General features: G+C 37.6%; 1 protein-coding gene across 3 annotated transcripts in view; it reads left to right on the top strand.

The window, feature by feature from the left end:
* The window catches only part of GALNT1 (polypeptide N-acetylgalactosaminyltransferase 1), a 90,254-nt gene that overhangs the window by 34,731 nt on the left and 27,873 nt on the right, over positions 1 to 27,650 (top strand). For all 3 annotated transcript variants that reach the window (XM_087759629.1, XM_087759627.1, XM_087759628.1), the window contains 2 exons: positions 8,228 to 8,456; positions 15,617 to 15,791. In XM_087759629.1, coding sequence (XP_087615755.1) covers positions 8,318 to 8,456; positions 15,617 to 15,791 — 314 coding nt within the window. In that variant the 5' untranslated portion in view covers positions 8,228 to 8,317. The remainder of the gene's footprint in view (positions 1 to 8,227; positions 8,457 to 15,616; positions 15,792 to 27,650) is intronic.

Here is a 27,650-nt window from a genome sequence, read left to right on the forward strand (position 1 = left end):
ATTTTTTGTATTAATCCTGATCTTCCTCACCTTAAATAACAATTTTCCTTGTGGCAGCAACATTTAAAATGTTTTGCCCTAGCTGACAGCAGTAACTTTGAAGTCAGTTATGGATTGAATGAAATTTACGCTGTTCTAATTTTATCAAAATTCTATTGCTTTTTATTCAACTTCTGATCTACTTATATCCCTGATCATTCACTCAGTCTGTTCTAGAAACATTAGAAACATTTGCAATATTTATATACTATACTAATTATTACATTAATATATCCTATGTTAATGCAGTATTAATATACTTTATTATATCAAGCTAACCATATATGTCTGGACAACTTGCTGTCCTTCTGAATATCCTTGCATTTATGCCTGTTTCAAGTAGTATGTGTAGTAAATCACTGGTTTTCTGCTATCACACTTTGAAGTTTCAGATGGCGGTTCTTCCTCGGCCCTACAGAAGGGATTATACAGGCCATCCTGGTTTTACCAGAGTAGGTAATCTCAGCTGGTTTTATTTCTTCTTGGGTTTGATAATTTCTATGTCCTTGTCCCTGTTGCAATTATTATCACATATTTCATCTTCATTAAATGGAGGTAAACTATATTTTTGGGCCATAGTAGGTAGTAATTAATCTGCAAATGATCATTTTTATTTGAATAGTGCTGATTAGAAAGAGAATCAGGAAGGACTGTGTAGTAGTGGCAACTGCTTGAAAGTGTTGACCAAATGCTTGCTTGATTTCTTGGAAAATTTTTAGGAGATTTAATCAAGATAGTACATGCTGCTTACAAACTCATGTGAGAAACCGTTAAGCACTAATTTGCAAAATTATAAACTGTTTTCAGAAGTTAAATGATTGCAGTTAAGATGTTTCTGAAAAGTAAAGGTACCAAAATAGCAATGCATTTTAAATTAATTTTCTTGCAGTAACTGAAAGAGCTTGGTTTTGAAAGTGTTTCTACTCAGTTTAGAAATGTTATTTCCTTACTATGTATCTGTAGAAGTAATTAGAACTAATCATAAAAGTTTAGCTGTTAAGTAAAGACTACTCAGATAAGAAGGTCCCTTCCAACCCAAACTATTCTATGATTCCAAATCTGATCTGTTCAAGTGTACCGTGACTTAGTCCCATATAGTTATAAACAGTTCGACAAAATTGTGGATGGAGTACATACCTGTTGTTCCATTTTTGGCATTGCTTTTCTATGTGGTGAGCTGGATTTTCATCTCACGAGAGCTTCTACTTTTTATAAACATATTTATGTATGCGAATTTATCTGTAGGAAAGCCCTTATGAACCAATAAGTTCTGCTTTTGTGTATGAAGTTCATCCTTGTTTTTCAAGTGTAGTCAGCTACTCCTATGTTTCTGTTTTATTCTTCCTTCATTCCAAGGCCTACCAGTTTTAGAAACATAATTGATAGGTTTTTTTCCAAATGGTCAATTTAAGAAAATGACTTATGAATTGAAAATTCACTTCTGATGAATTAAAATGTAGTCTTCCTACACAGAGCAAGAAGAATAGAAAGTCATTTTTACTGACCTACGTTTCCCAGATTTTTCTGAAGAGTAGATTTGTTTTTAATGGATTGTTCTCATACTGCTCAGATTAGTATGATCTGTTTTCTCTCATCACTTTTTCAGAACTTACTGTTGCTGTATTATACCAAACAGATGACTTTTGAATACTAAAACCTTTCAAAATCTGTCAAACAAGCGTAGCCCAAGGAAGAGTACTTCTCATGTGAACTTCTGAGCAGAAGAGTGTACTGGCATCCTTGAGCTCATGAAATTTCCTAAATGTGTTTTTCTGTGAAGACGACAAAGAATACACCTGTTTTCCACAGGTGATGGGTTGACCCTCTGATGTGAATGTTTTGGGTTTGTTTTTTTCTACATTTGCTTTTATAACATTGAAACTAGGTAACACTTCGTGTATCCTCAAACTGACCTATTTACTGATGAGCTGATGGTAATGAGCTCTCTGCAAACAAGCACTAAAAGCAATTTAACAGAGCGTGGGCCAGTAAAAAGAAAAAAAAAAATACATCAGCACAGTAGCAAAAGTAGTTCTGGAACATGAGTCTAGTGTTGGCATCATTTCTGTTTTCAAATATAGACATACTCAACTGGATAGGCCTCATTAATAGTTCAGCGATATGGAGTTTTAGACAGTGCTCATATTGACAATTTGCATTTACTTCATTTTTTAGAAGTTTGCTCAAAAATCCATACATATGCCTAATATGTTACCTTAGAGTATGCTAGTCTTTTCTCCCTCATTACTAAATAGACTGAGAAGCTGAAAATTCAATTTTGTGTAGGCCATCAATCTTTCCTTAGATGCTGTTCAGTTAATCACCTTCCATCTGGTTTAAATTGATATTAATAGCTTAGAAATAGCAAATGTTGTGTCGGGATTTTGATGAGCCCTTACTTTGTGCCAAGTTCTGTTTATTCACATCTGAAAGTTCGGAAAACAAACTTTACATTGGCTTTGTTTGTTTAGGTGCCGCATCCAGTGTAGAATCCTGATTTAGTTGAATAACGGCAATGAAGTCCTTTTTGTCAAGTCTGTTACAAAGTCGTATTGAAGACTGATCACTGGTATAAACAAAGATGAAGCTGGTACAAAGATAAAAATGACTGAATAGTCATGTGTCATACTGAAAAGAGTAAGAATTCTTTCCTATGCCAGCTGTGTTGGTAAAAGAGGTGGTAAAGCGAACAATGCAGTTTATATGAGCAATAGTTTTAAAGCTGACCTTTTTCTATAGTGTCTTAATAGTTTTTTAATACTCCTTTTTCTTCCGTGGTGCAAGGTTTTGTTATCTATTATCTGGTATTTTGAAGGGAGGAAAAATACCTGGTTTTGCAAAAACTTTCAGTTTTATTACATTACTCAGTAGCAAAGGCAATTATTAAACCTATGCGTTTTGGGATTATTGCTATGGTTACTGTACTTGTTTTATAGATGCAGTTGACTTTCTTTGCTGAAAGGACACACTGCTTATTCATGTTAAAGTTGCTATCGGGTTACAAATGTTTCTTTCTGCAGAGCAACTTCCTAGCCTGTTGACACCCAGCCTATATGGATAGTAAGGTTATTCCATGCTGGGTACGGGACTTTGTACTTGCATTTATTGAACTTCTTGAGGTTTTCAACCTGCCTGTTTTTCTAGTCCTTGGATGTCCCTTGGATTGGCCACCCAGGGCCATTCCATGGTACTGTTTCAGGGTGTCATCTGCATACTCCACCCCCAGTTGGGTGTCACCAGCAACCTTGCTGAGCATGCGTTTGGTCCCATCCTCCAGGTTCTCAGTAAAGACACTAACCAGTATCAGGTCCAGTTTTGACCTCTGAAGGACACCACTGGTGAACGTCTGTCAGCTGGACTTAGTACTGCTGGTCAAAGCCCATAGAGCCTGGTGGTCCACCTAGCAGTCCACCCACATGGTAGCCCACTTCTTCAGGTCATGTCTCACTCAGTTCTGACAAAGTACTCTGTAAGGCTGTCTCAGTCCCTGTTAAAGTCAAGGTAAACAACCTTCACTCCTCTTCCCTTGCTCACCAAAGCAGTCCTCTCCTTAAAACAAGGTCCCAGGTTGGTCAAGTATGATATGCCCTTGGTGAATCTGTACTGTGTGTTCCCAGTTGCCCTTTTGGTGGTGTGTGGTTTTATTTTGGGTTTTTTTTTTTGTGTGTGTGTATGTAGGTTCCAGGAGAATTTTTTTCCATAATCTTTGCAGAGACTGAAGTGAGACTGGCCAGCAGATGGTTCTCCAGATCCTCATTTTCTGTCTTGATGATAGCTCTCTTCCTAATCCTGAGGCAACTCTCTGGATCACCATGACCTTTCAGACATGATGGAGAATGACCCTGCAATAAGATCAGTCTGCTCCTTCAGCACCCTCAGGTGCCTCTCATCTGGTGCCACGGAGTTGCACATGTCCAAGTAGCTTAAGAGATCCCTGACTCAATCTGTCTGCACTGCATGTGAAGTTTCACTTCCACAGATTCTACCACTAGACTCTGATCTGGGACACCCAATAACACAGGAGGCAAAAAAGACACTGACTATCTTAGCCTTTTTCACACCCGTTGTCACCAGGTCTGCTGCCCCACTGAGCAGTGGACCTGTGTTAGGCTGTCTTTTGCCAGTATCCTTACAGTTCCCTTTCTTGTTGCTGCTCTTGTTTCTTCTGAACTTGAACTCCAGGGTTCCCTGAGTACCTCCCCACAAGCTCAGGGGATGGGGTGGTCTATATTCCTCCAAAGTAGCTCTGCTTTGGCCTTCTGTGTATTTCACAGAAGTAGTGCAAGAGCCTCTCCATGATGCTGCTTGCCTCACTTTGTTACACAGATCTTGGCCAGCAGCCCTCATTCTTCAAAGTGGGTCCTATGGTCTTAGAAGCCTGTCTTTGACACCAGCCCTGCAGCCAGGTGTTGATAAGCTGTGTGCACTCCTGCCTGAATCTTGCCCTCCCACTGGAGCAATTGAGGAGAGCAGTATCTGGGTCCCATGCCTGCTACACTCTAACCCCACCCCACTCTGCAGTCACTGCTCATATGCTCAGGTTGACACCTGGCAGTATCATTGATTCATACATGAATGAATAGCCAAGGGGTGGTTGTCTAAGAGCTAAACTCAGGCAGACTCCTCAGTCTTTCAGCAGCATCCCAGGCAGTATAACTGTTCTGGAAATGCACATCTGCAGGCTTTCCTTCCATTGCCGCAAGTCACTAATTTCCTGGATTTGGCCCTTGCTCAGCCCCCCATCTTGGGAGTCTCCATCCACTCATCCTTTGAGTGCAATGCCTAGCTGTCTCTTCTTCCTTGCATCATGGGGCTCAGTCTCATGGCACTGCAAGGTCTCTGTGAAGTCCTGTCTACTTACTATTCACCCTTGTTCCTGCTGTACCAGTCTGCCCACTTTGTCCTGTAGCTCCTTCCACTGAAGAAACAGCACCTGAGGCAGAGCACCCCTCCCATAGGTGAGGCCACTGCCACCACTCCAGCACCAGCAAGAAGTACCTAGCATTTCTTACAGCCCAAGCCCTGGACGGTGGAATCCTCTTCCAGAGGTCTGTCTGGGTCAAGACTCTGCTATGCTAAGAGCAATTGCTTCAGCAGAGTTTATGGGCCCCTCTGCTTCACTGCTGTGCTACCTGAGTTCCGCTGGTAAGCAGATAGCGGAAGTGTTGTCATACGCTGTATTTTTACCACTGGTTTTAATTCATGAGATGGTAAACTGCCCAAGGGAGCGAGAGCTTTTGTCTAAAGGTACAGGGAAGGGCCTTATTGCTGGTACCTGGTGTGGGCTGAACTTTGCATTGCTGTCTGTTGAACACTCCCCTGAACCCTCAAAGGATTCAAAGGGTTCACAAAGTGTCTCTCTGACATTTCACTGAACTCTCAAAGGAATTTTCTTGCATTAGAAGCAGATACAGTGCCGGCCTATGCATTTTAAAACACTTGATATAGTTGGTATTTTTATGGACAGAAAGCCTAGATAACAGTTCTCTTCCTGGTATCTTGCTAATTTGAGGGCCCCTAAGCACTGTGCTGCTGTGTGTTTTACACTTTCTTTTGTAGCCTAGTATCTCATGAGTCTGAACTTCAAGAAGTCTGAGATTATAAGAATTTATTTAGTTTTCTTTTAAAACATGTTATTTTTAATTAGCATTTGTTTTCTTTAAGTAGAAGCAGGGTGATGGTGTGACTTGACTCTTTGCCAGATCATTTCTATGGTGTCCCAAATTAGAGCAAAAGAAGAAACCTATCGTATGGAGAGTTTACGTACAGTCGTACCATGTCAGACGGATTCCGTCTGTATAGTGTATTTGTTTCTGCCAGTGGTTGGTAGTGTCTATCTAGGGAAGAGAGCAGGGGAAATTGTAATGATACTTCCTCGCTGTACTCTCCTAGTGTGCAATGACTTGAGGGTCACAGTCAGGGACTGCCTGAAGTAGGGGTGAGAACTTGGTATTTAATAGCTGATGAGTAGACTTGCAGCACTGGCAGAATACTGTGGCAGGCAGTTCCCCTGCATAACTACACATTGTGGGGAATACCTTCCTTTTGTTTGTTAACCTTGTGCTGCTAAATTCACTTAATTACTGCCAATACAAGCAGTAGGAGCAAGAGGCAACGGTTGTTCTCTATTTACCATCTCCATGCAGCTTTTGATTTTATAGACCTGCCACTTGATTTAGGTTACATCTTTTCCAGTCAGGAAGAATGCTACTCTCAACTTTCATCTTATAATGAAGCTATTCCTTGTTGTCTTCAGCCTTTTGCCCTTCTCACTTGTCCTTTCTAGTCCTTCTATATCCTTTTTGAAATGACAAGACTGGATGTTCATACAGCGCTCAAGATGAGGAAGCAGATACTGTGTAATGGCATAGTGATGGTTTGGTTTTCGTTCTTCTCTCAGTAGTCTGTAACAAATTATTTTTTTTTCACTGCTGCTGATCACCAAGCCGATGGTTTTATAGAGCTTTATAGTGCAACTCAAAGATCCAGAGTTCAGGCCCATCCTTGTGTCTATTTAAAAAAAAAAAAAAAAAAAAAACCCCAAACAACCTCTAGGATTTTTTTTTTCTCAACATACCTCACTTAATGTTTCGTTGTGGTAATGTCATCTGCTATTTTGTCATCGAGTTGTTAATTACAGATACTTTTGCAGTCCTTCATTTTTATATAGTCATCCCTGTATACCAAGACTATATAGATGCGAACTGAGATTATCCCAAACAAAACTCTTTCTTGGCGTTCGATGCACACCTATGCAGGAAGCCGAGGGCTATGCACCCTTCTCGTCTTGTCCAAGTGGAAGGCTACAGGCTCCTACGTTGCTATGCCATCCAAACCAATGCCACTTAAGTGTATAGGGATGGATGGAGACATGAATGTCTCTGCTGGCAATAAGAAATAAGCTGTATTTAGAAGAGGGATGTCATAGTATCCTCCCTCAAGAAGGTGGGGGAGGAGGGGCAGGAATCAAATTATGACAGTGAAATACTAAAGGAAGCATAGTCTTAATGATGGGGGGGAGGGGGTTGTGAGGTTTTTGCATAATCATGGCTTATGATTAAAGTTTTCCTTACCAATAAATTCTTCAGTTTAGGCTGAAAGCATGTAAGAGAAACTGTGCATATCTCAATTTTAACATTCTAGTGTGTTTTTGAAGAGTCTTATTTTCTGTTTATTTTATAAGTTAAGAACATCTGCAATTCTGTTTTAAACTGGTAAGCTATTCTCACTGGGAAATACTTCAGGAGTACTTTCTGTTGAAATACATCAGCACTGGTGGGGAACCTGTTGGTAAAAAAAAAAAAAGGAAAAAATCAGATTTTAGTGTAAGTGAGCAAACCCAAAGCTATTCTTGATTCTGCCCTACCCAATTGTCAGTCATGGAAATAAGCAGTCCTTGTAACAAAATGTGCTTGTAATTTGAGTAGGACAAAAGAGAATTTCAAAGGTTGGCATTCTAAAATTTTAATGTATACATATTGAAAAATGTATAAAAGTTTTCTCTATAATAAAGCATTAAACTATTAAAATCACTTTAAGCATCAAAATTATTCAAACCTTTAGCTCTGAATGCCTAGTAAGTGATCACAGTGGCTTATGTGTATTTTCTTCTCTCTGCTTACTGTTTAACTTAATGAAAAGGGATGTTTATTTTTGGTCTGCTGAAAGCAAAGCATTTGTCTTTGTGACGAAGGTGTAATGTGCCATTGGACTTTACGTAAAATACAGGCATTTGTAGACTAGCGTTCCTAGTGATGGGTGGGAGCATGAGGAATATTACCCATGGGCTTCATGCAGCACAGACTGATACCTTGCTTCCTGAGATATTCCTGGTTTTAATTCATTTAGCTTGTTCTGATTTCCAGAGGGTCCAGAGAGTTGCTTTTAATTTCATTAGATGTGCCTACCCTCTTCTCCAGTGCCTCTGCAGAGCACTCTGCTCTGGTCACTTATTGTAATGTTTCAGGTGATGAATGTTAACATAGTAGAAAACTGGAGTAATGCCGCTTTAATTGACCCTGTTCCCTTAATCTCACTGGTATGCATAGAGCATTCATTTTGATACATACAGCATTTGGTAATTAAATTGTTACCTTTAAAATGTAGTTAAAGTTTCTGCTTTTAGTTGTTCTCCTTAAGTAACTTTTTGTGACTTGTTTCTTTCTCTTTTTTTTTTATTTTTTTTCAGGTATAGAACGGGGTCTCTCAAACTGGATTAAAGAAGCCTGTTGATATTTTTATTTATACTTTTTTATTTTTGTATTTGACTTAAAGTGCCATGAAAAAATTTGCATATTGCAAGGTGGTCCTTGCCACCTCTTTGGTTTGGGTCCTTCTGGATATGTTTCTATTGCTGTACTTCAGTGAATGCAACAAATGTGATGAGAAAAAAGAACGAGGCCTGCCTGCTGGAGATGGTAAGTTTTCTGCCTGAGTAGTCTTTAAAATACGCTCATTTAAAATTGCACTCCTTTTTAACATTTGATTCCCCCCCCAACAATATAGCATTACATCAGAATTTAGGTGTTGCAGTGTGTTCAGTGTTTCCTTGAATGACTAGGGAATAAGCATGTTGCCTGAGATGTATGTTGCAGACTTAAATGCTTACTTAATATGTAGAATTTTAAGCACTAATGTATATAAAAAATAATAAAACTACGCAACAAGCAGTTCAGGAATGTAAGCTACGTTAATATTGTCTAAAACATGTTCTAAGTTTCCACCAGTGAGGAAGCAAAGGCACTGTTAACTTCACTAGACTTGGTGGTAAAACAAACCAAACCAATAACCAAGCTTACTTGTCACCCTGCCCCTGGAAAAACAAACAAACAAACAAAAAAACCCAAACAACCAAAACACCACCCTCACCCCCCAAAAAAATCACCAAAAAAACTCACCTAAGCCAAAATTTGCCCAGTGACTATAGCAATAAGCGACAGAGAATGTTGTAATGAAAATAAATTTATGAAAATAAGTAGAATAAACTTGGATGTAAAAGTGACAAATATGAAGGGGGGTGTGGGTGTGTGTATATACACACACATATACACATGCTTATGTATGTAACTTTTTCTTTGAAGTGAGAGGTGTATTATTCAATACTAAAGCTCTTTAGGTAAACTTCCAGTTTCATTACTGACATTTTAGGTTTTGGGTACTAGTTAGATGAACTGAATGTGGTGGTTTGAAAGCCAGTAACGTTCATGTTGCCAACTTTATTTTAGGGAGGCCATCATAGCTGATCCCGTGGGAGAAAGGGTTGGTGCAGGGAGAATTCTCATCCCTGCAATGTCTCAGCACAGGCATTTAGAACTGCAGGCAGCTGCTGCCTCCAGTTCATTGTGAAACATCTAATTTTTGTAGTACAGTGTCTCTCCCATCAGAAAGGCTGTATCTGTATGTTTCACTGCTGCTATAGGAAACCTATGCAGTGATGCTCAGTGTTAAGTCCAATCAGCCAACTCTACTCAAGATTGATTAATGGTTTCCATCATGAAAAACTTTTTCACCTATTGACATCTGGTATGGACAACTTTGATCTGGTATGGACAACTTTGAGCTCCGTGGGAAATTTTCTGAAATGTTTTAAGAACAATGTTGCTCTGTTACACAGTAACACTGGGGAGATCTTTAGGAAATGTTAGTTTTGTTCTGTTTTGCCTTTTTTTTCCCCACGATGAAAACAGGCCAATAAATCTCCACAGAGAACAAGAATGTATAGGAATGTAGAATTTCTGTGCTTAGTACCTCTGAACTGTTGTTTCCACAACTGCATGCAAACATTTTAGCGAGGTTCTAGTTCACCTGAATTCTGCAGAAGGGACTTAAATTTTCAGTTGCTTGCACTTCATCTTTTGGGTTTCTTTTTCAATAAGTGGAAAAGAAAGTGACAAGAAAATGAATTAGGGTTATGTAGAAAGTATGTATTTTGTAGGAACTCGGTCTTTTTTTTGTCTTCAGAGGCTGGAAAATGTTTTGAGGATAAGATGATGACTGATATTGTGATGTTAAGGAATGGATCCAGTTTTTGGATTCCCACAAAGTTTTTACACGATGCTAAGCAGATAATTTATGCCAGGCTGCTTTAGAGCTGTCTTGCAAGCAGGATTTTTTTTTTTTTGGCAAACAGCAGTTGAAGTTAATATATATCAAACTTGGTTTGATATATAGATGATGTTGAAAGTTCAGATGACTTTACACATAAAGTTATTGGGGGATCCTTCAGGTGAGGGAAAATCTCCAGTTTTTAAAGATTAGTATTGTGTATGTATTCCCTATGCAACATTAGTTTACTTAGTTGAGTACAGTCTTCGTTCTGGCCTTTCCCCAACCTTTGTGTGTGTGTGTTACAATCTTTTTAATAACTTATTGGTTTGTAAACAAACCAACCAACCAACTTTGTATATAGTTTTGTACATTTTTCTTGGCTTTTTTAAACAGCTGACTTGTAGTAAGGTACGTGGAGAAATATGTCTGCTAGAAACCATGGTTGTAGCTGACACTGTGACTCTTCCTTTTAACCTAGTTGCATGCCTGATCTTAGATATTCTCACTTGTTCCAGTAGTTTATTGATTTGGAGTCTGTAGTGGATTTATTCCCACTCAGAATGCCTAGAATCTCCTCAGATAACATTGAGGCTATTTTTTCTGTGAAGCTTTTATAAAAATCTGCTTTTTCACTTAACTTTTTTCCCCCTATTCATTTCCATAATTGATTTAGTTTTCTTGGTTCAGCATAAATTATGTAAGTGTTCTGAATTTAATAGTCTCTTTGTCCATGTCACTCTGGTATATAGCTTCTCTTTGCAATTTGTGGAAGAATTCCATGGCATTTAATGAACCTACTTGACATATGAGTAAGTTTTTCTGAAGAATTTGTAAGTTTATTTTAGGCTGTGCTTGCCTAGTTGGAAAAATTAGTCTTTAGACATTTCACCAGGAGCAAAGGATTTTGAGGATATTTTTGGACAGTCCAGGCCTTCATGAAGTTAGAAGGATGTTTTCCTTAGGTTTTTAATACAGAAAATGGAGGGAGTTTCTTTTTCAGGATGAGACTTAGAGCCATGGTCTAAATTGCCTTTGGGAAAAATCCTTCTCCTTGGTATTGATGGCATAAGATACTAGCATCTTAAATTATGAGCTTCAGCTTACGTGTCTAGTGTTGGATTGTATGTATATTGGTGTTATATTTTACAAATTGCTCAAAATAAGAAATAATAAAGGAAGGTGAATCTGTGGAAAAATTGTGTACATGATTATGGGGAACTGTAAGATGAGTGGGATAAAGGTCTTTGTGTCTGCTATCATAGATATTGAGGGTTGGTAGTTGAAATGATGCAAGTGTGGAGATGGGAGGACAAAAGGTGAAGTGGAAAAGGGACAGGCACTTACCAGCCTGTAAGTAAGAGAGCTGGGGTGGAGATGTTTGGGAAAAGGGGGCCTGGCATGGTGTCTGGGTAGTGCGGGACTGGGGAACTAAAGTGATACCAGAGGAGGGGTAGCCGGAATCTAGTGACTGTAATTGTGTGGGATGATTTGGCCATAGGCTTAAGCCTTTGCCCACCCCCTCCACCATGGTGGAAGAAGACAGCTGTAGCTTCAGGAGGTAGCCTGGGGAAGTGGGATCAGAACACATAGCAGTGTTGATTCCAGCATCCATTGGTGGGAGCTGGGAGGGAGCCTGTGCTTGTCCTGGCTGATACTGCTGCTCGCTCTTCTCCCCACCGTGACCACTCCAGAGAGGGGGAGGAGGTCAGGGGGAAGCTCTCTCCAGTGCTCAGCTCTGAGGTTGTCTCACCTATTCTGAGCTACCCAGCTGACCTGGATGGCGTGCACCTCTTGCCCAAACTCTCACAGCTGTTCTTTCTACTGGCACATCTGGGTGGTGGTTCCCTTTTTGTAATTATGTTCATCATTTAAATTCACAAAGAGTAATAGCTGATGATGGAAGGCTGTTGCTGTAAGTTTAAAGGTTGTTATGAGTTGGAAAGAAAATCACTGAACCTTAATAAGCATCATCTGTGTTATGTAGTAGATTTTTCCAAACCTGAAATTCATAGGGTATCTAGTTGAGCACTGTTGTTTCCAAAGGAGGATTTGGCATTGCAATTTAGATTTCACAGCCTGGAATGGACCTTACTGATAAGTGTAAACAAGTTCTAGACTTAAAGAAAGGGTTCAAACCGTTCTCTAACAATGCAGAAAGGGACCATTCCTGTAAACAAAAAATGCCGAGGTAGTACTGTGGTTTTACTAATAATTTTTTTTTTGTGTAGCTCTGTCTTTTTTCTGTAAGAATCCTGTATATCAGCTCTGAGGTCTTGACTTAAATGAAGATCAAATGAGTCCTTCCTTACCCCCAGTTATAGGCTTCTTAAAGGTATGACTGGAAAGGAACTTCCAGCTTTGGCACTTGATGTGGTTTCTAAATAAACTTCCAAACTCATCCTTTTTCCCTTTTTTTTTCCCCTCAAGGGGCGTTCCAGTTGTGTAATAATTAGAAGCCCTGCAAAAAAAAAAAAAAAAAATATCTTTCAGACCTAGGGTTGGTTTTGCAAGAGTCTTGTGATCTCAGCTACTTGCTATTTACAATCTTTCCTTGGGGCAATGACAAATTTAAACTAGAACCAGTCATTTTTGTCAAGTGCCAATTGAGGCCTTGTGTTCTGAATTTTGAATTCTTTGGTAAAGATGGAATATCTAAGTTGTGACTTGGTTCTGAATGTTATCATCTGCATAAAAAATTCCTAAGAGAAGTGAGCAGGTTCAAGTTATAAAACACAGATTTAATATTTGAAAATAGGAACTGTTCCTCATAAGTCAGTCTTGTTCTATTAGGACTAAGGTATGTGTAAGAGACAAAACTCCTCTGAACTTTTACCTGTCAGAACAACTTTCTTGTAAATGTGGTGGTTCCTCCAAAGGTGACTGGACTTGGTGTTCTGGTCGGCTTGCCATTGTTGTGGCCCCTAAAGACATGTCAGGGAAGAATCCATCCCTCTCTCTGGCTTTAGAGTGGTCTTAGGTTTTGAAGTATCTGTTTTTCATCAGGCATGTTACCTGGTAAAAAGGAATTTGTAGTCCATAAAGAGTTCCTGACTTTTAACAAAGATCTGGAAGAGGTCAAGCCCTCTTTGAAACTAATGGTTTACTGATACAAATGAGAAATGTCTGGGAAAACATTACTAGATTTCCTGTTGGATCAGGTGATGATTAAGTCATTAATTTAGCTCTGAAACTTGTATCTGTAAATTAAATTACTGTTTGTTAGAAGCATGTCATCAGTATGTGCCTGTAGTCCTTCAAAGGAAGTATCTTTTTCATAGTTAACTGACAAAAGAGCACTGCAGTTTGAATTTTTAACAATGTCTATCAGTCATTTTGGGAGAATGTTGTTGGTTTGTGTTGATATGAAAACTACATGCTTTTGTGGGAAAACAGATTACTGTAAATGCAGAAACCTGAGAGAAGATGGCTTACTACTCTTGGAAAGTCACCTCTGTGCTTGCACACCAAGCTTGCCTGTCTTTGCATTTAGTGAGTTCTGTAAAATATCTGTGGATCTAGTTAGCTGTTGCTGGATTTTTCTGGAGGAGAAGGGAGTATTTTATTTAGGTAAAAAGTGTAATCAAGTAGTATATATTTGCTAATGAAATTTAAAGACTCAACTGATGAATTAGTGGAATTTGTGGATCCAGCTCACTGATGTACTAAACTAGCATCTAACAGCAAGATCTGCAGATGTGAAAGATGAGTTTTCAGTTAATTTAGCTATTCAGTTTAGCTGGTTTAGTGAAAGTTAAGAAACAACTGGAAGTATAAATGAAACATGAAAGTATTTTGTCTTCTAAATAGCAAATATGGTAGGATAAGACATTCACTTGAGAATGCTGAAAAACATGGTGAATAATCATTTTTTTAACATAACTATATTCTGATAGCTTTTGTTTCATCATTTTATATATGTTGAACACACACGTAATCATTTTCTGTCCAAGTGAACCTATATACTAATTGCTATGCACTTAATAAAAATAGTTATGGTAGCCTATGTAATAGAACCAAGCTGAATATATAAAATTAAGCCCAAATAATTGCCTTATGGTATACTATAATCTTATGTTGATTACCCCCCAAAGGGCACAAATTCTAGTTTAAAAGGTTATGCAATTGCAAATCGGCAAGTTTTGATGTGGGTTCAATCATACTTTCTTAGGAGGCAAAGATGCAAAGCAAACTGCTTGCTCATTTTAGCCCATGGTTAAAACAAGCACATAAATCAGTCTGCTCAGGATCTGCTTGGACACACTGATTCTACCAATTTTTAGTGTGTGAGTGGCTGGCTGGCAGCTTCTAGTATTATATAGCTCAACTTGCAGTCAAGGAGTGTTTGGTGAAAAGAAAGCATCTCCGCGGTGGGAGGATTTTTGCTGCAAAATGTTACTGCGTTAATGCAACTAGTGCAGTTGCTTCAGGTACTTGAAAATGAAAGTTTCTCAAGGAACACGTTGTGCCTGTAACCGATTAGTGCTAAATGCAAACTAGCAAAACGTTTCACTTATTAGTAAGTATGTATTTTAAGTCTTAGCCTTCCATCCTTGCTGAAACACTTAGGCTTTTTTTTAAATTTTATTTTTATTCTTTACATGGCTATTTGCTCTTGGCATAAGCTATAATTACACAGTGCTGTCCTAGATGCAAATTGAAGATGATTTGAAGCAAGGCTTATTACTGAGGGCTTTGGTGTCTTTATTTTAAAATACTTCTTCTGTTTAGGTCTTAAATTACTATTTTTTTAATTAAATTTGTACTAAATTTGTGAAGTAGTAATGTATTTCAAATTCAGTATTGAAGCATTTAAAACCTTTCGGTTCAGGAGAAAAGTAAGTGGGTATTTGTAAAGAAAGAAAGGGCTTTTTTAATGTTTTGTTTTTTCACTTTTTTTTGTTTAAGAAACCAAATAATTCAAGAGTCTGGATTCCTTTTCTCCTTCGTCTCTCACTCATCAGTTTGATCAGATATTTCATATTTAAGATTTCTTTGGTTTAAACATGTCAAGTGTTTCTGTTTCGAGTACTAATGTTAAACTCCAAAATGTAATTATGTTGACTAAAAATAATGTTAGTAAAACCAAGAGAAATTATTTCTAAACTGCAAATGCCAATTTCATTCTGTCAAAATGAAAATGTGGAAATAAATGTAAAGTTACAATTTTACTTTAGTTTAATCTTTACTAAAATCCCTGTAAAAGAAAATTCCACTTTTCCTGAAAAGCTTGTGTGTGCAAGAACAGTCTGGGATATAAATGTCTGTTGTTCCAGAGCTTTAACAGTAAAGTGAATTAGGACATGATGATGGATAGATATAAACGCTTACTGTTTTTTCAAATGAATTGTGGTGTCTAAGAGTAGCACTTAACTACTTCTGTTAAACTCCCTAATACGAAGATTTGTTTTCACTTCCAAAGCCTGGTGGGTTTAGAAGTGTGTTAAACAGGAACACTCCTACAGTGTAAAATAAAGTATAAACAAACAAAAGCAAGCATAAAAGTAGTTACCGGCATTTTATTTATTCTCAGTTCCAGAACCCATACAGAAACCACATGAAGGACCTGGAGAGATGGGGAAGCCTGTGGTCATTCCGAAAGAGGAGCAAGAAAAAATGAAAGAAATGTTTAAAATAAATCAATTTAATTTAATGGCAAGTGAAATGATTGCACTCAACAGATCTTTACCTGATGTCAGGTTAGAAGGGTAAGTGCTTTATGTTGTATTAAAAATGTACTCTACTTAAATGAAGTATGTGCAAAGACTGACCCAAAACAAGAGTTCACTTCTGTAAGATATTACTGTTGAAGTGAAAAGTAGGAGGATTTCCTGTCTATATGATACTTACTTGTAAAATAAGATTGAACAGCAGAAACCGGTTTTCTTCAGTGTTATTTAATTTTGAATCTGATTACAAGTATTAAGCCTGTTCGGGGAATAGAAATTAATTTGGTTGAAGGAAAACAAAGTTAACTTAAGACTTGGCATTTCACGAAAAAATTGCTTATTTGAAAAATTCATGCACTACTTGTAATGAGGCAGACTAAAATTCTGCATTATATGAAATAGAAAAGATTTGATGATGAGAAAGAAATATTTTAACAATTTCTTACCTCATGAAATGTGCAAAGCCTCATTTAGAATACATTATAATGTTTTCTAATATCCATCTGGTTTGTTTTTGGTCTTGCCTCTGAACTATTGATCCTTTCAGAGCTATTTGAGTTATAAGTAATTAAAAAGAAAATTGTAGCCTTTTTTAAATAAAACTAAGATTGCTTTACTCTCCTGGGGCTACTCTGGAAGGGTAGCTGATGACCCCTCTTGTTTATGAAAGGGACTCTCAAGTTAAATAAAGCTCATAAAACAAGATTTTCCCTATCAATTATCTGCATTCTTTTGCAAGAATCAGATGCTATAGAAAACCCATTTCTTGAGAAGCTCTGCTGTTGCTTCTGTATACATGAGGCCTAGCTGCTGGATTAATTTGTTTTCATTTCCTACCTCAGAAGAATGAGATGAAGTTCTGACCGCTTTTCATTTTTAATGAGTGATAAAGAGCTGGTTTGTAGGTACCTTCATGTATGGTAATGAATGTGATCCTATGTAGCATGTGAGTTCCTGGCAGTGCTGGTGTTCTTAGTAATTGAGCCATATATTTTTCAAAATATGATTTCATAAGTTTGAGTTAATGTAACTTTTCAATTGATTTTCAGATACATTATTAGTCAGATTTTATGGTCACTACTTGCCTGTTTCTCAGTATAGTGGAAGAATGCAAATCATGAACTTGCAGGGTTTTCTTTCAAAACTGACAGATGTTGTTTGGGGGGGTTATATCCTTTTCTCTCATGTTATTGCTCTGATCGTGGTTGTAACTTGGCAATGGGATAAGAAATTGCCTAACTGTAAAGTGGTGACTTCCACTGTTTAAGAACTTGTAGTTAGCATTCTCAACTTGTTTTAGCTGCAAGGAAAATCATGAGTTTTGCTAGAGACTTTTGTCAAAGCTCGGATGCTAATTTGGGGTGATTTCCATATGGTTTTTCTGGAGGAGGTAAATGGAAGGAATTAACAAAACTTTGAGGAAATGATAGTTACAACAGTTGGTTATTTGAAAGGTAAATGTGAGTAATGTTTCATTATAACCCTGGGAGTATGAAAGAAACTAATATCATCTGTTTATCAGCATTCATATTGGAAAACTTGCATGTATATATTCTACCATTTTTATAGTGTAAGTTCAAAGATGATAAAATAAATTTGTGTATCTAAAAAGTTGACTTAATCGTAAGCTTTGTGTAGTCTAGACTTTGAATTAACCAAAAATGGAAAGAGAAATTGTTATAAACTATTAAAAAATTATTACCTAAGCATCACTCAAGCTTTTGCAGACAAATGAAATTACAATTTTAAAATCAAGTTGAGCTATGGGAATTTTTTGTCTTGCACACTTGGCCATGCTCTGCAGTTAGTATTTTGCAGTAAGATATGCATTATAAATTTAGTAATGTTACATTTGTTTCTCTTTTCCCTTTGTATGGACACAAGTACTGTCCCTATGCTATCTGTGTGAAAGTTGAATCTTAGAATGAAATTTTAGGTAAGGTCTTAGGGCAGAGTTGGATTTTCTGTTTTCGTAAATTGCTGCCAACAATTTTTAACATGTATTTGCTGTATGCATTTTTAGTAGATTTTGAGAGAAAAATGGTCCCTAAAATGCTCCTCCTGTTGTCATCTCTTCTGTGTGGACTCTATAAGGTCACACTAATTAAGAAGCTGGGGAGCGTGCTAACATTTTCCCAGCAAATTTGAGAACAATACTGTATGTACAATGCAAGGGTATCTTAATCTGTATGTGTGGATTAACATTACTTTCCAAGAACACTGTAGCCATTTTCAGAATTGTGAAAACTATAAATATACTCCAGTGTTGTGTATATGTCTTAGGAAAATAATTATCTGATTACTCAAAATATTCACATCATCAGAAACACTTTCTGCAGCATTAGTGGAGTTGCTTCTGTTGTAACTTGTTCTATCTATATCCCTGCTAATATGGAAATAGTTTGGGGAGAAGGAGAATGGGTAACTTCTAATCATTCTTTACCACATTTATGTGCTTACAGCACAGCTGCCAGTAGCACTTTCAATCAAGGTTTTGAAAAAGTGGGATATGTTCAAAGGCACACTTAGCTGTTCAACCATGTAATTATTTTCTTCACAGGTTTTGTGGCTTGCTTCCTTTAATGTGGTGTGGGGGGAAGATGTGACTATTTCAAGTCCTATAATTCTTCGGCGTGTCAGTTCTTCTGAAGTACAGAAGTCTGTAAAAGTTTTCCCTAATGGTTAATCATTCAAAAGCTGGTGGAATTAGGTGTGCCAGGACCAATTTGCCACATGTATTTAATGGGGATGGCATAACCTGTCAGCTGGAGAGCAGCTTTTGAAGTAGTTTACATTATTCTTCACATCCATTTCTGGTTCTACAAAAACCTCCTGTCACCCGTGCGAAGGCACGCACGTTTGTGTACCTGCTCTGTCCTCGAGGCAGCGGATACCTTCATGGGTTACGTGTTCTGTCTCGCACATCTGCCTCCGGGTGCTCATATATGAATCTCTACAGATGACCCACTCGGGCATCATGTTTATGTTTTGGCCAAGGAATTTTGTTTCCTTACTAGAACAACAACGATGTGAGCTGTTTTTAATAACTTCTAGGCATTTCTCCAGCTCAGGGAGCTCCTCAGTACAAGACATCTACAGCAGTTGAAATCTGTGTGCTGAGCTGTGCCCCAGCTGTATTAAGAGGTTTATATTTATTATTTGGCACAAAATTACTGAGGCACATAGATGGCTTTAAAATCATGGACGTATGCCTGAATTGCTAGTCATTTTGTGTCTGCAAATTGTTTGTTGTCCCAACAAAATGATTTGCTTAACTGAAAAAACTAAACCAGAAGTTATTTTTTCAGTTTGGATACTTCTCTGAATCTGGACTGGGACATGTTAGTGTAACTAAGTAATATAACTGACAGTGACACAAACTCTGGAGGGATGTTGTTGTGGGGGAGCAAGAAGCTTGGTTTTAAGCTGTTAATAGAATAATTCTTGTAAGCACGTCTTATTCTGGTCTGTGAATCAGTCATCAAAGTGGGAGTTGATTCACAGTTGCCAGGAAAATATGCAGCTGTGGGCTTGACATGACAGCAAAGAGTAAAAGATGGGTGATCAGGAACACTAGAGTCTTGCCTTGATTTTGCTGAAGATGAGGGAGGCAATGAATAAAATAGGTGTCAGTGACCAAAAAGGTGTTTGGCTGTGCCTGTGTGTCTTAGATCAGTATTGAGGCTGGAAAGTGGTGTGGTTAAATGTGTGAACTTTTTGTGTCGTATGACTTGGTTTTGTTCTCAATGGTGTTTGAGGCGACTTGGAAGCTGATTTGTAAAGTGAAGAATGAGTACTGTGTTCCAAGGCTGAGCTTTCCAGGCTGTAGTTGTTATTTAATAATTTGTGGAATATAAAAAACATTTAAGGAGACATTTGAGTCCCTGCTGTGAGAGTTAAGACCCAATTCTGACTTTTTTACACTAGAAAAGAGCATCTTAAAACGCTCGTCTTCTCCAGGTACAAGTGGTCAAGGCTGGAAAACAACCGAGGCATAGCTGGGACAGAATAATGTCGTTCATGTAAGCTCTGGTCCCAATGGGAGCTTGTGATGCAGCACTAGGAGAGTGTCATATTTTGCAGGTTGCGATTTCCTGGAAAGGTGATGGGCTTCCCCAAGCAGGCCTGCAGCAAGGAGGCACGTGGATAGCTTTGAGATACCTTAGCAACCCTTTCTCCAAGGCTGCAGGTTCTGTAGAACTTGGCATAAAAGGTCTTCCTTGTCATTTTGTTTCTTAGTTGGTATAATTTTGCCGGAGTTAAGGGTATCGGACATCTTATACCTCAGTTAGTTCTGTGTAACATTTGGGATCTTTTACCTGTCCTCTTCTCAAACTGTCTGTATTCAGGAAATAGGTATGCTGAGTTTTGAGTGGTAGATGTAGTGTTAGGGTATAATCAGAGTTTTTAGCCAGATGGCCCTACAGATTTGAGTGAACTGGGTCTAAATTCATATGAGCTATGACTTCCACTTAATAGAAACATAAGATGCAGATCTCTAAGAACTTAATGTTTAACTAGTACAGTAATGTGGTCAGTTTTAAGTTATTATTGAAGGCTTTTTAGCTGAATCAAACTACCCTGCCCAGTTCCTGCTGCCAAGCTTACTTTCACAATTGAGAGGAAGCAGACAATTTTTTTTTCTCTGGCGTTAAAAGCTGTTCTTCTAAGTCTAACTTACATGAATGTTGTGGAGTTTATAGCAATTATACTCCTTTCTGAGTAAGTCCTTCATATGACTAATTCTGTCATCTCTTTGCTTAGAAAGAGCTGTATTTAGATTTAGACTTGAAATTTAGGCACTTTTAATTATATGATACAATATAATGACTTTCACTTACGGGACTGAAATCTGGTTTTCATGCGTGTGCTTTAAAAATGTATTGTTGGTTTTAAGCCTGAAATAATACATGTGAGAATACACTGGAATTTGGATTTTTAACTTCTCAAAACAAATTTATTTGCTGTATACTTTAAGATACTACAGTTCAATCACAATATGACACATTAAAATTTACGCAATCCCTGTATGAGGAAAATAGTTTGAGTAAACCTGTTAATGGTAAAACTAGTAAAGGCACACATGCAAGTGCATGCTCTTGGAACTCAAATGTGTGACACTTTATGTTTTGTTTCGTTTTTTTTTAAATGGCAGCACTTAAAATATTTACTGCTATGTGAGGCTTGTGAAGGCGTGCTCTCTTTGCTTTTCATTATTTTAATTCAGCAGAAGAGCTAAGGGGGGGTAGTTTTATACTACATATAATCTGGTGTAAATGTGGACTGCAGCCAAAAAGTCTTCTCACTGCTTCTGTTGATACTGATCTGATGATTGTGTGGCCTTGGTGTTCACTGATTGGGTGGAGGATTGTGCACCAAAAAGGGGAAAAAAGTATATTTTGTTGAATCAGCAAACTAAAGCAACACGCCCAGCAGCTGTATGATTACCAGATCTGGTGCAAAGAAGGGGATGAGACAGAACTGCAATGGTGAAAAGTGGGAGTATTGCTTTTGGCAGCAGCCCACAGTTGCACCAGAAACATATTGGGATAGTACTGGAACATGGACAGGGGGGAAGCTTTCTTACAGAAAGCGTGTATTAAAATCCCTATAAGGTCCTGGGGATTTAAATAGCTCCATAAATTGTGATATGCTTTGTGAACTTCTGGTATTCATTTAGCTCAGGTCATAGTGATGTAAAAGATGATAAAAAAGAGCAAAGTTGTCAGTATAGGTAGTGGAAGACTTCAGAACTTTTATTCAATGTTTTGTTACAAGCTAGAAATCCAGGCTGTTAAATAACCTGGCATCTGTAAAAGAAATCTGCTGATTTGATGACCAGCAATGTAACTTGCAGCAATGTCATGCTGGAAGTCTGAAAGCATGTGAGGTATTGAAAACTTTACAGTTCTTTCAAGCAGGAATATTTTTTCATCTGGCTTTTGTGGTGCATATAGCTTGTTACTGACCCACTGTAGAATCAACATTTGGAAATGTTCTTGTTCATGTTGACTTAATGAGTTAGGTGGAAGAAATTACCTATGAATCTTTTTCCTAGAGAAAGTTTAGAGGGGGAAAAAAGTCACTTTAAAAATCAGCTTGCTTCCTGTAAACCTTTTTTTATATATAGACATATTTATGCATACATATATAAATGTGTGTGTCTGTGTATACACACAAACACTTGGCAATCTCATTCTTAGTTTTGAGTGTCTTCCATTTTGGATGAGCAGCCATATCCTGAAGTTTATTCAAATTGATAGGTCAAGTATGGAAAATAATTTGGCTAGAGAACCTAAGGTTCAATTTCAGTCTTTGAGGACAGAATTGTTTTTGCTTCTGTCAAGAGATGCTTTCCTGTGATCACTCTCAGGATAAGGAAAATAGTCAATTGCAGCTAATTATTTTTGTGAAATTCTGCTTGAATTCTGTAACCACAATGGTTTTAAGGACCATTTTGGATTTTGTTTCCAGGATCTAAAGAAGATTTCTACTTGACTCATGAGATAATGCGACCTTTCTTATATCCAAATCTTTGAGATCAGAAGAAAGGAAAATTTCATACTCTTGATGTCAGGTAAATTATGTCATACTATTGAAGGCAGACATTAAGCAGGCTGGATGGAAATGTTTAAATAAGAATAAGGGATTTCCCTGCATTCAGGTCACCTATTCAGAAAGATTAATTGGAGTTGTGATATGAATTATAGAAATGAAGACCTCTTTCTAAACTGAATTGTTGTGATTTGGTTGCAAGAAGCACCTTCAGGGGTAGCATGAAGTTTTGTTGCAACCTTATCTGCAGTGCTTTCTCTTTGGCCACAAGTTAAAACTGTGGTTGTATGCAAAGTCTGTGCATTGAAAAGTGGTTTGGCATGTTATGACATTCAGTGATTCTATCTTTCTCAGAAGTATTGCTTTTAGCCCTTTTAGCTGTGGTGCTTGTGTGTGAAAATTATATCTTTATCCAGCTTGATTGTCTTCAGTTTGAGGGCTTGGGGTATTCTTAAAATGTATTTCGGAGGCAGATTTATTAACGTCCTTGTTCATAATGATATCATGAGGCTGCTGCTCATATCCAGGAAAGACTAAGTCAGTGTTTACCAGAAACACACCACTTGACTTCAGTGCTGGTGGTTCTTGCTGTCGTGTTTTGATGCTTTCTCTTCCACCCCTGCTACAGGGCGTTATCCTCTGATAGAGATGTAGGTCAGTCTTAGCAGCTTCGGGGTGACTCTGAGACTTATTTCAAAACTGTTTTCATCCAATGATTTAAGTAGAGAGGAGTTTTCACGCTGGGCATAGCTGTGCCTCAGCTTTATTACATTAAGTTTACTGTGGACTATAACTTTTGACAAACAGACAGGTAGACAAGAGACTACTGACATTTTACGGCACTGCAGCAATATTAATCGGATATCAGTAATTAAAGCCTAAGGTTTCATGAGAGGACTTCAGATTTTCAGATCTTCTTCTCTGTCAATCTGACATTAACTTTGGTAACCTCAATAGAAGATAAATGTGTATTTTCAAGTCTAAGGATACTGATGCTTACTTCCAGAGGTTCCAGTATATTTTAATACTGAAGAGTATACTGTTTGTACTGCATCAGTAATATTAAACAGGTTTATTACAGGGGCTGTGCTGTGCAGCATTTCTTCAAAACTTCAGCCCTAACGTGATTTTCAGCAAGACTTGGATTATTCCTTTGTCAAATTTGAAGTTCTGGGATGCAGCTTGCTTATAACAACTGCAGCTTTTATTTATAACTGTTGTTTGTAGCATGCAAGATAAAAGATTGTCCTAAATTTGTAAGATGACTAAATAAGTTTCCTCCCCTTCCCCAGTCTGTTGCTAGTACAGCTTTCAAAAAATGCATTGGCACTGCATTATAATACTGCACGTATGAGCTCTGGTTTTAGCTGCGCTGGGATTTCCCAACTGATCTGTTCAGTGCACAGGAGACACTTTTGCTTGTGTTCCGTCTCTGTCCTTTATCAGAGTGCTCTGGGTTGTGTGCACTGGGCTAGAAAACAAGCATTGCATACATGTTTTGCTGCTGTTAATGTGTTTGAGCCACTGCAAATAATTGGTCATGCCTTGTTCCTATGGAAAGCTGGTGGAATCTGGGAATACAACTGATATCAGGTATAGTGATGTGGCTACAGTTAGCATTTAAGTCTATTGATTTCTGTGTTTAGGTAGGCATGAGTAGCCTCGTTTTGAAAATTTCATATTTTGAAAAAAATACTCCGATGTTACTTGTCCTCTCATTGCCCCTCTGTGGAGAATAACCTGTTGGCAGCATCAGAAGAGGTGGAGATCTGCCCCGTATTATTTAGAAATTTAGCATCTATTTCTAATGTAAAATATAAATGATGTCATCTTTCTAGAAAATGACATAAATATTTTTTTTCATATTTTGCCTCAGTGAATAAAGTTTTCCTCATTGTGTCTCACTGCATAAACATTATGGTAGTGTATAATTGATTTCCCGCAAGACCTCTATCTTGTTTGTGGCTTTTTTGGGGGGTGTGATTCTTTAGCCTATGAAACAAAAGTATGTAAGAGCTATCAGGATATTAAATCCTGTTTTATTAGATTACATTCAGAAATGATTTAGCATGACTTTAAAGGGTGTGCAAACAGATCACTGCTAACATTGTAAATATTTGTCTTTCAAGATATGACAATATTACACACGTAGCGCTCAATCTTGCGTTTTAGGAATAATTTCTCAGTAAATTGATCCACGAATACAATTTCATAGTATTGGTAAAATGCCAAGTGCTATTCTGTAATAAGATGGCTGCACAGTTGCATCTTTTTAAGGTCATATTTGAAGTGTTTGTGAAAGTCCCAGCAGTAGACTGAAAGAGGTGACATTAGGATAGCGAAGGGCAGTGTCCCGAGTTCCTGGTGCCTCTGTGCCTCTGGTGTTGATGGTTAGAGTGGGTGAGCCTTGTTGATCTCAGAGTTGGGCACTGAGCAGAGCAGACAGGTATCAGAAGAATTTCACCTTCTAAGAAATTCAAATGAAGGATCTTGTAAGATCACCTAGTAGATTTCTTCTGTCCCTGCAGTGGTGAAGTAAGTTTTTCTCATTCCTTTGCTGGCATGGAGAAGAGAGGCTTCCAGTTCTGCCAGATGAGAAGGAGGGCTGAGAATACATGGTTGTGCTGACATAGGAAGTACAAGATGAAGAGTTGTCGTCTTTCCTTGCAAGATTGTGCTGAAGGAGCATTTAAACTCTGAGATTTAATAGCTTAATTTTATTTGGACAGAATTGCTATACTTGATGTCTCTTATAGGTTATTTTTATAATGTCTCCTGTGGACTATTTGTACCCTGGGCTGAAAGAGAAAAGAGGAAAGCAGTTTATTCAGAGGTTTTTCAGGTGCATTTGAAGTAGCGTCAGGTAGTTTTCGAGTGGCTATACATAATCCATTTAATAAAATTCTCTTTGAGATTTTTTTTTTCCAAACGTGTGTCTCTAAAATCTGCAGAGCTTGTATATAAGATTCAATTAACATCTTCACAAAAAGTCACAGTAATGGAGAAGCATAACACAACTCATAGTTGCTTTTGGCCTTCCATTTTAAAAACTTTAAAAACTTTTGTAATGGATCTAAAACTTTGAAATCGGGCAACAGCGCGTTAGGGACAACAGCTTGTATTTGTTTTGCTGTCACTGTTCTTATTTAGCAATGTGCTAAAAAGAACATATCAACGCATATGCTAGGATACGTCCTCCTTCCTTCGCTTGTAGTGCATTAAGCCTAAATTCAAGTTATGAAGGATTTGGACCTGTTACACTGCCTTGTGCTCTTGGGGAGATACGTAACCATGTAGTTATAAGGGACCAGGCCAAAGTATTTTGAATACATGGTGCAAAATTGCAAAAAGGTGAAATTCTGTGAAGAATGTATATGAGCATCGTACAGAGGTCGGAGCAGAGTCATGTTTTTGTAGTCCTGTGGTTCCTTTGTGAAACAACTTTTAAAAGTATAGCTTATAAACATTTTTTTTTCCTGAAATCTGATTTTGATGGGGCATTAAAGATCTTCAATAACTTTAATTTTACTTCCTAATTAATTTTCCATTTTATTTCCTAGTTACATGAAAGCAAGAAGTCAAACATTAGGGAAGAATACAAGGCTAATGCAGCTGAAGTTGGGGATTTTAATGCATGAGAAGGAGACTTGCTATAAAATAAACAACATTACTGTTTTGAGCATTGGAATGTATACATCAAGAAATGTGGACTAATTAGGCTTTTGGTCTTGATCATATTTTAACAATTTGGCCTATTCTTTTTCTGTGTCTTTAGTAATAGGGCATTAAGTCTCTGCTTGCATTTAAAATGTCTGACATTCTGGGGGAGTTTCCACAATCTAAATAATATATGGAGTCACATTAGCCAAGAGTTTGCATGATGAATGCCATAGATTAAGGAAAGGATGATGCATTCCATGTGAAGTAGACATTCTCAGCTGCTGTTTGGAGTCCTCATTAAATTACTGGAGATGGTATGCCTTCCTAATATTATGCACTCAATTTTAAAACTGTTTGAGGCATGATCCAACAAAAGGAACATAATGTATTAGTAGTGAATTAAAATTCAAATTGTCCTTAATTCATACCCTGTGTGTCATACCCCTCGTGGTTATATTCTGCTACTAATGTTGCATAACTGTTGGTTGAAGCTAATGCTGTGTTTTAAATTCTGTAGTAATCCTTTTTGGGTAATTTGTTTTCAAACGAATGACAAAAAGGATTCTTAAATGTTTGTTAGTAAGGAAAAAATGAGGTTTACATAGAAGGCTAATGCTCTAATCACAGGTGTCAGGTGTTGTATTTTATTTGTTCCATGTTCTGCAGCAATATGTTCCTGGGGGGGAAGGAGTGTATGTCAGTGTTTTCAAAATTAAAAACTGGTTGTTTTTTTTTAATTTGTATGTATTCACAAAAATTTGTACAAATATAGCTAAAAGGTATATATAGAAAGGCAGGCGAAAGGAATATTAAAAATCAGATATCGTACTATTAATCCTCTCCTTTATCCTGCCTGCATCAATGAATCTTTCCAGAATAACTTCACACTAAACGCTTTATTAAGAATAGCATTCAAAAATTTCCAAGCCAGTTTTGTTAAGAAATACCCTTGTGTTACCTATGGCAGCTTTTTACATATTGGTAAACAAGCCAGTCTAAGGTCGTTCTTAAATTGTTAACCCAGAAAGGGTTGATCTCTGGGGGTGAGAATAGGCAAGTCTCGTTATGGAAAGGAGGATGTTCACCTTCTGCAGGACAGGGCAGTGGGAATGCCTTGCAGGGAGAGGGGTGTCCCAAAAAATTCCTGTATACCTTCCTCTTAGTGCTAAAATATTCCCTTTCAAAGACAGATCTTAAATGTTTTGATATATTCATACTTCAGACAGTGTAATGATTTATAAACATGGTAGTCCTTGATCACTTGGCTGTCTTTTTTTGTACCAATTCATTGATTTGAACTCAGTAAAATAAAATCTTCTGAAAAAAAAAAAAAAAAAAAGGCAAGGCTGGAGATGAGAAATTTCATATTACAATAGTGGATCCTGTGGCCACCTCAGCAAGATGTTGCTGGTGACTGACACATTGTTATTGCTTTTCACAGAGAACTGCTACCAGGCTTCTCTCAACTTTCTTACAAATATTCTGCCAAAAAGTAAAGGAACAATTGGTGGATATGTATTACTACTGCAGCTGAAGGCCTACAATCAGACGCTTATTTTCTGGTCTAGGGAGCAGTGCAGCAGAAGGAATAAAACATTGAGAATTTGGTTTTAAAGTAGCAAAACAGGCTGAACAAGTGACAAACATGGAGGAAAATTTTTTTGGCTTATGATTGAATTTTTC

The sequence above is a fragment of the Nipponia nippon genome, unplaced genomic scaffold (genome assembly GCF_047370975.1).
Source record: "Nipponia nippon isolate SJK-2023a ecotype South Korea unplaced genomic scaffold, ASM4737097v1 scaffold_1, whole genome shotgun sequence".
NCBI classification, from domain to species: Eukaryota; Metazoa; Chordata; class Aves; order Pelecaniformes; family Threskiornithidae; genus Nipponia; species Nipponia nippon.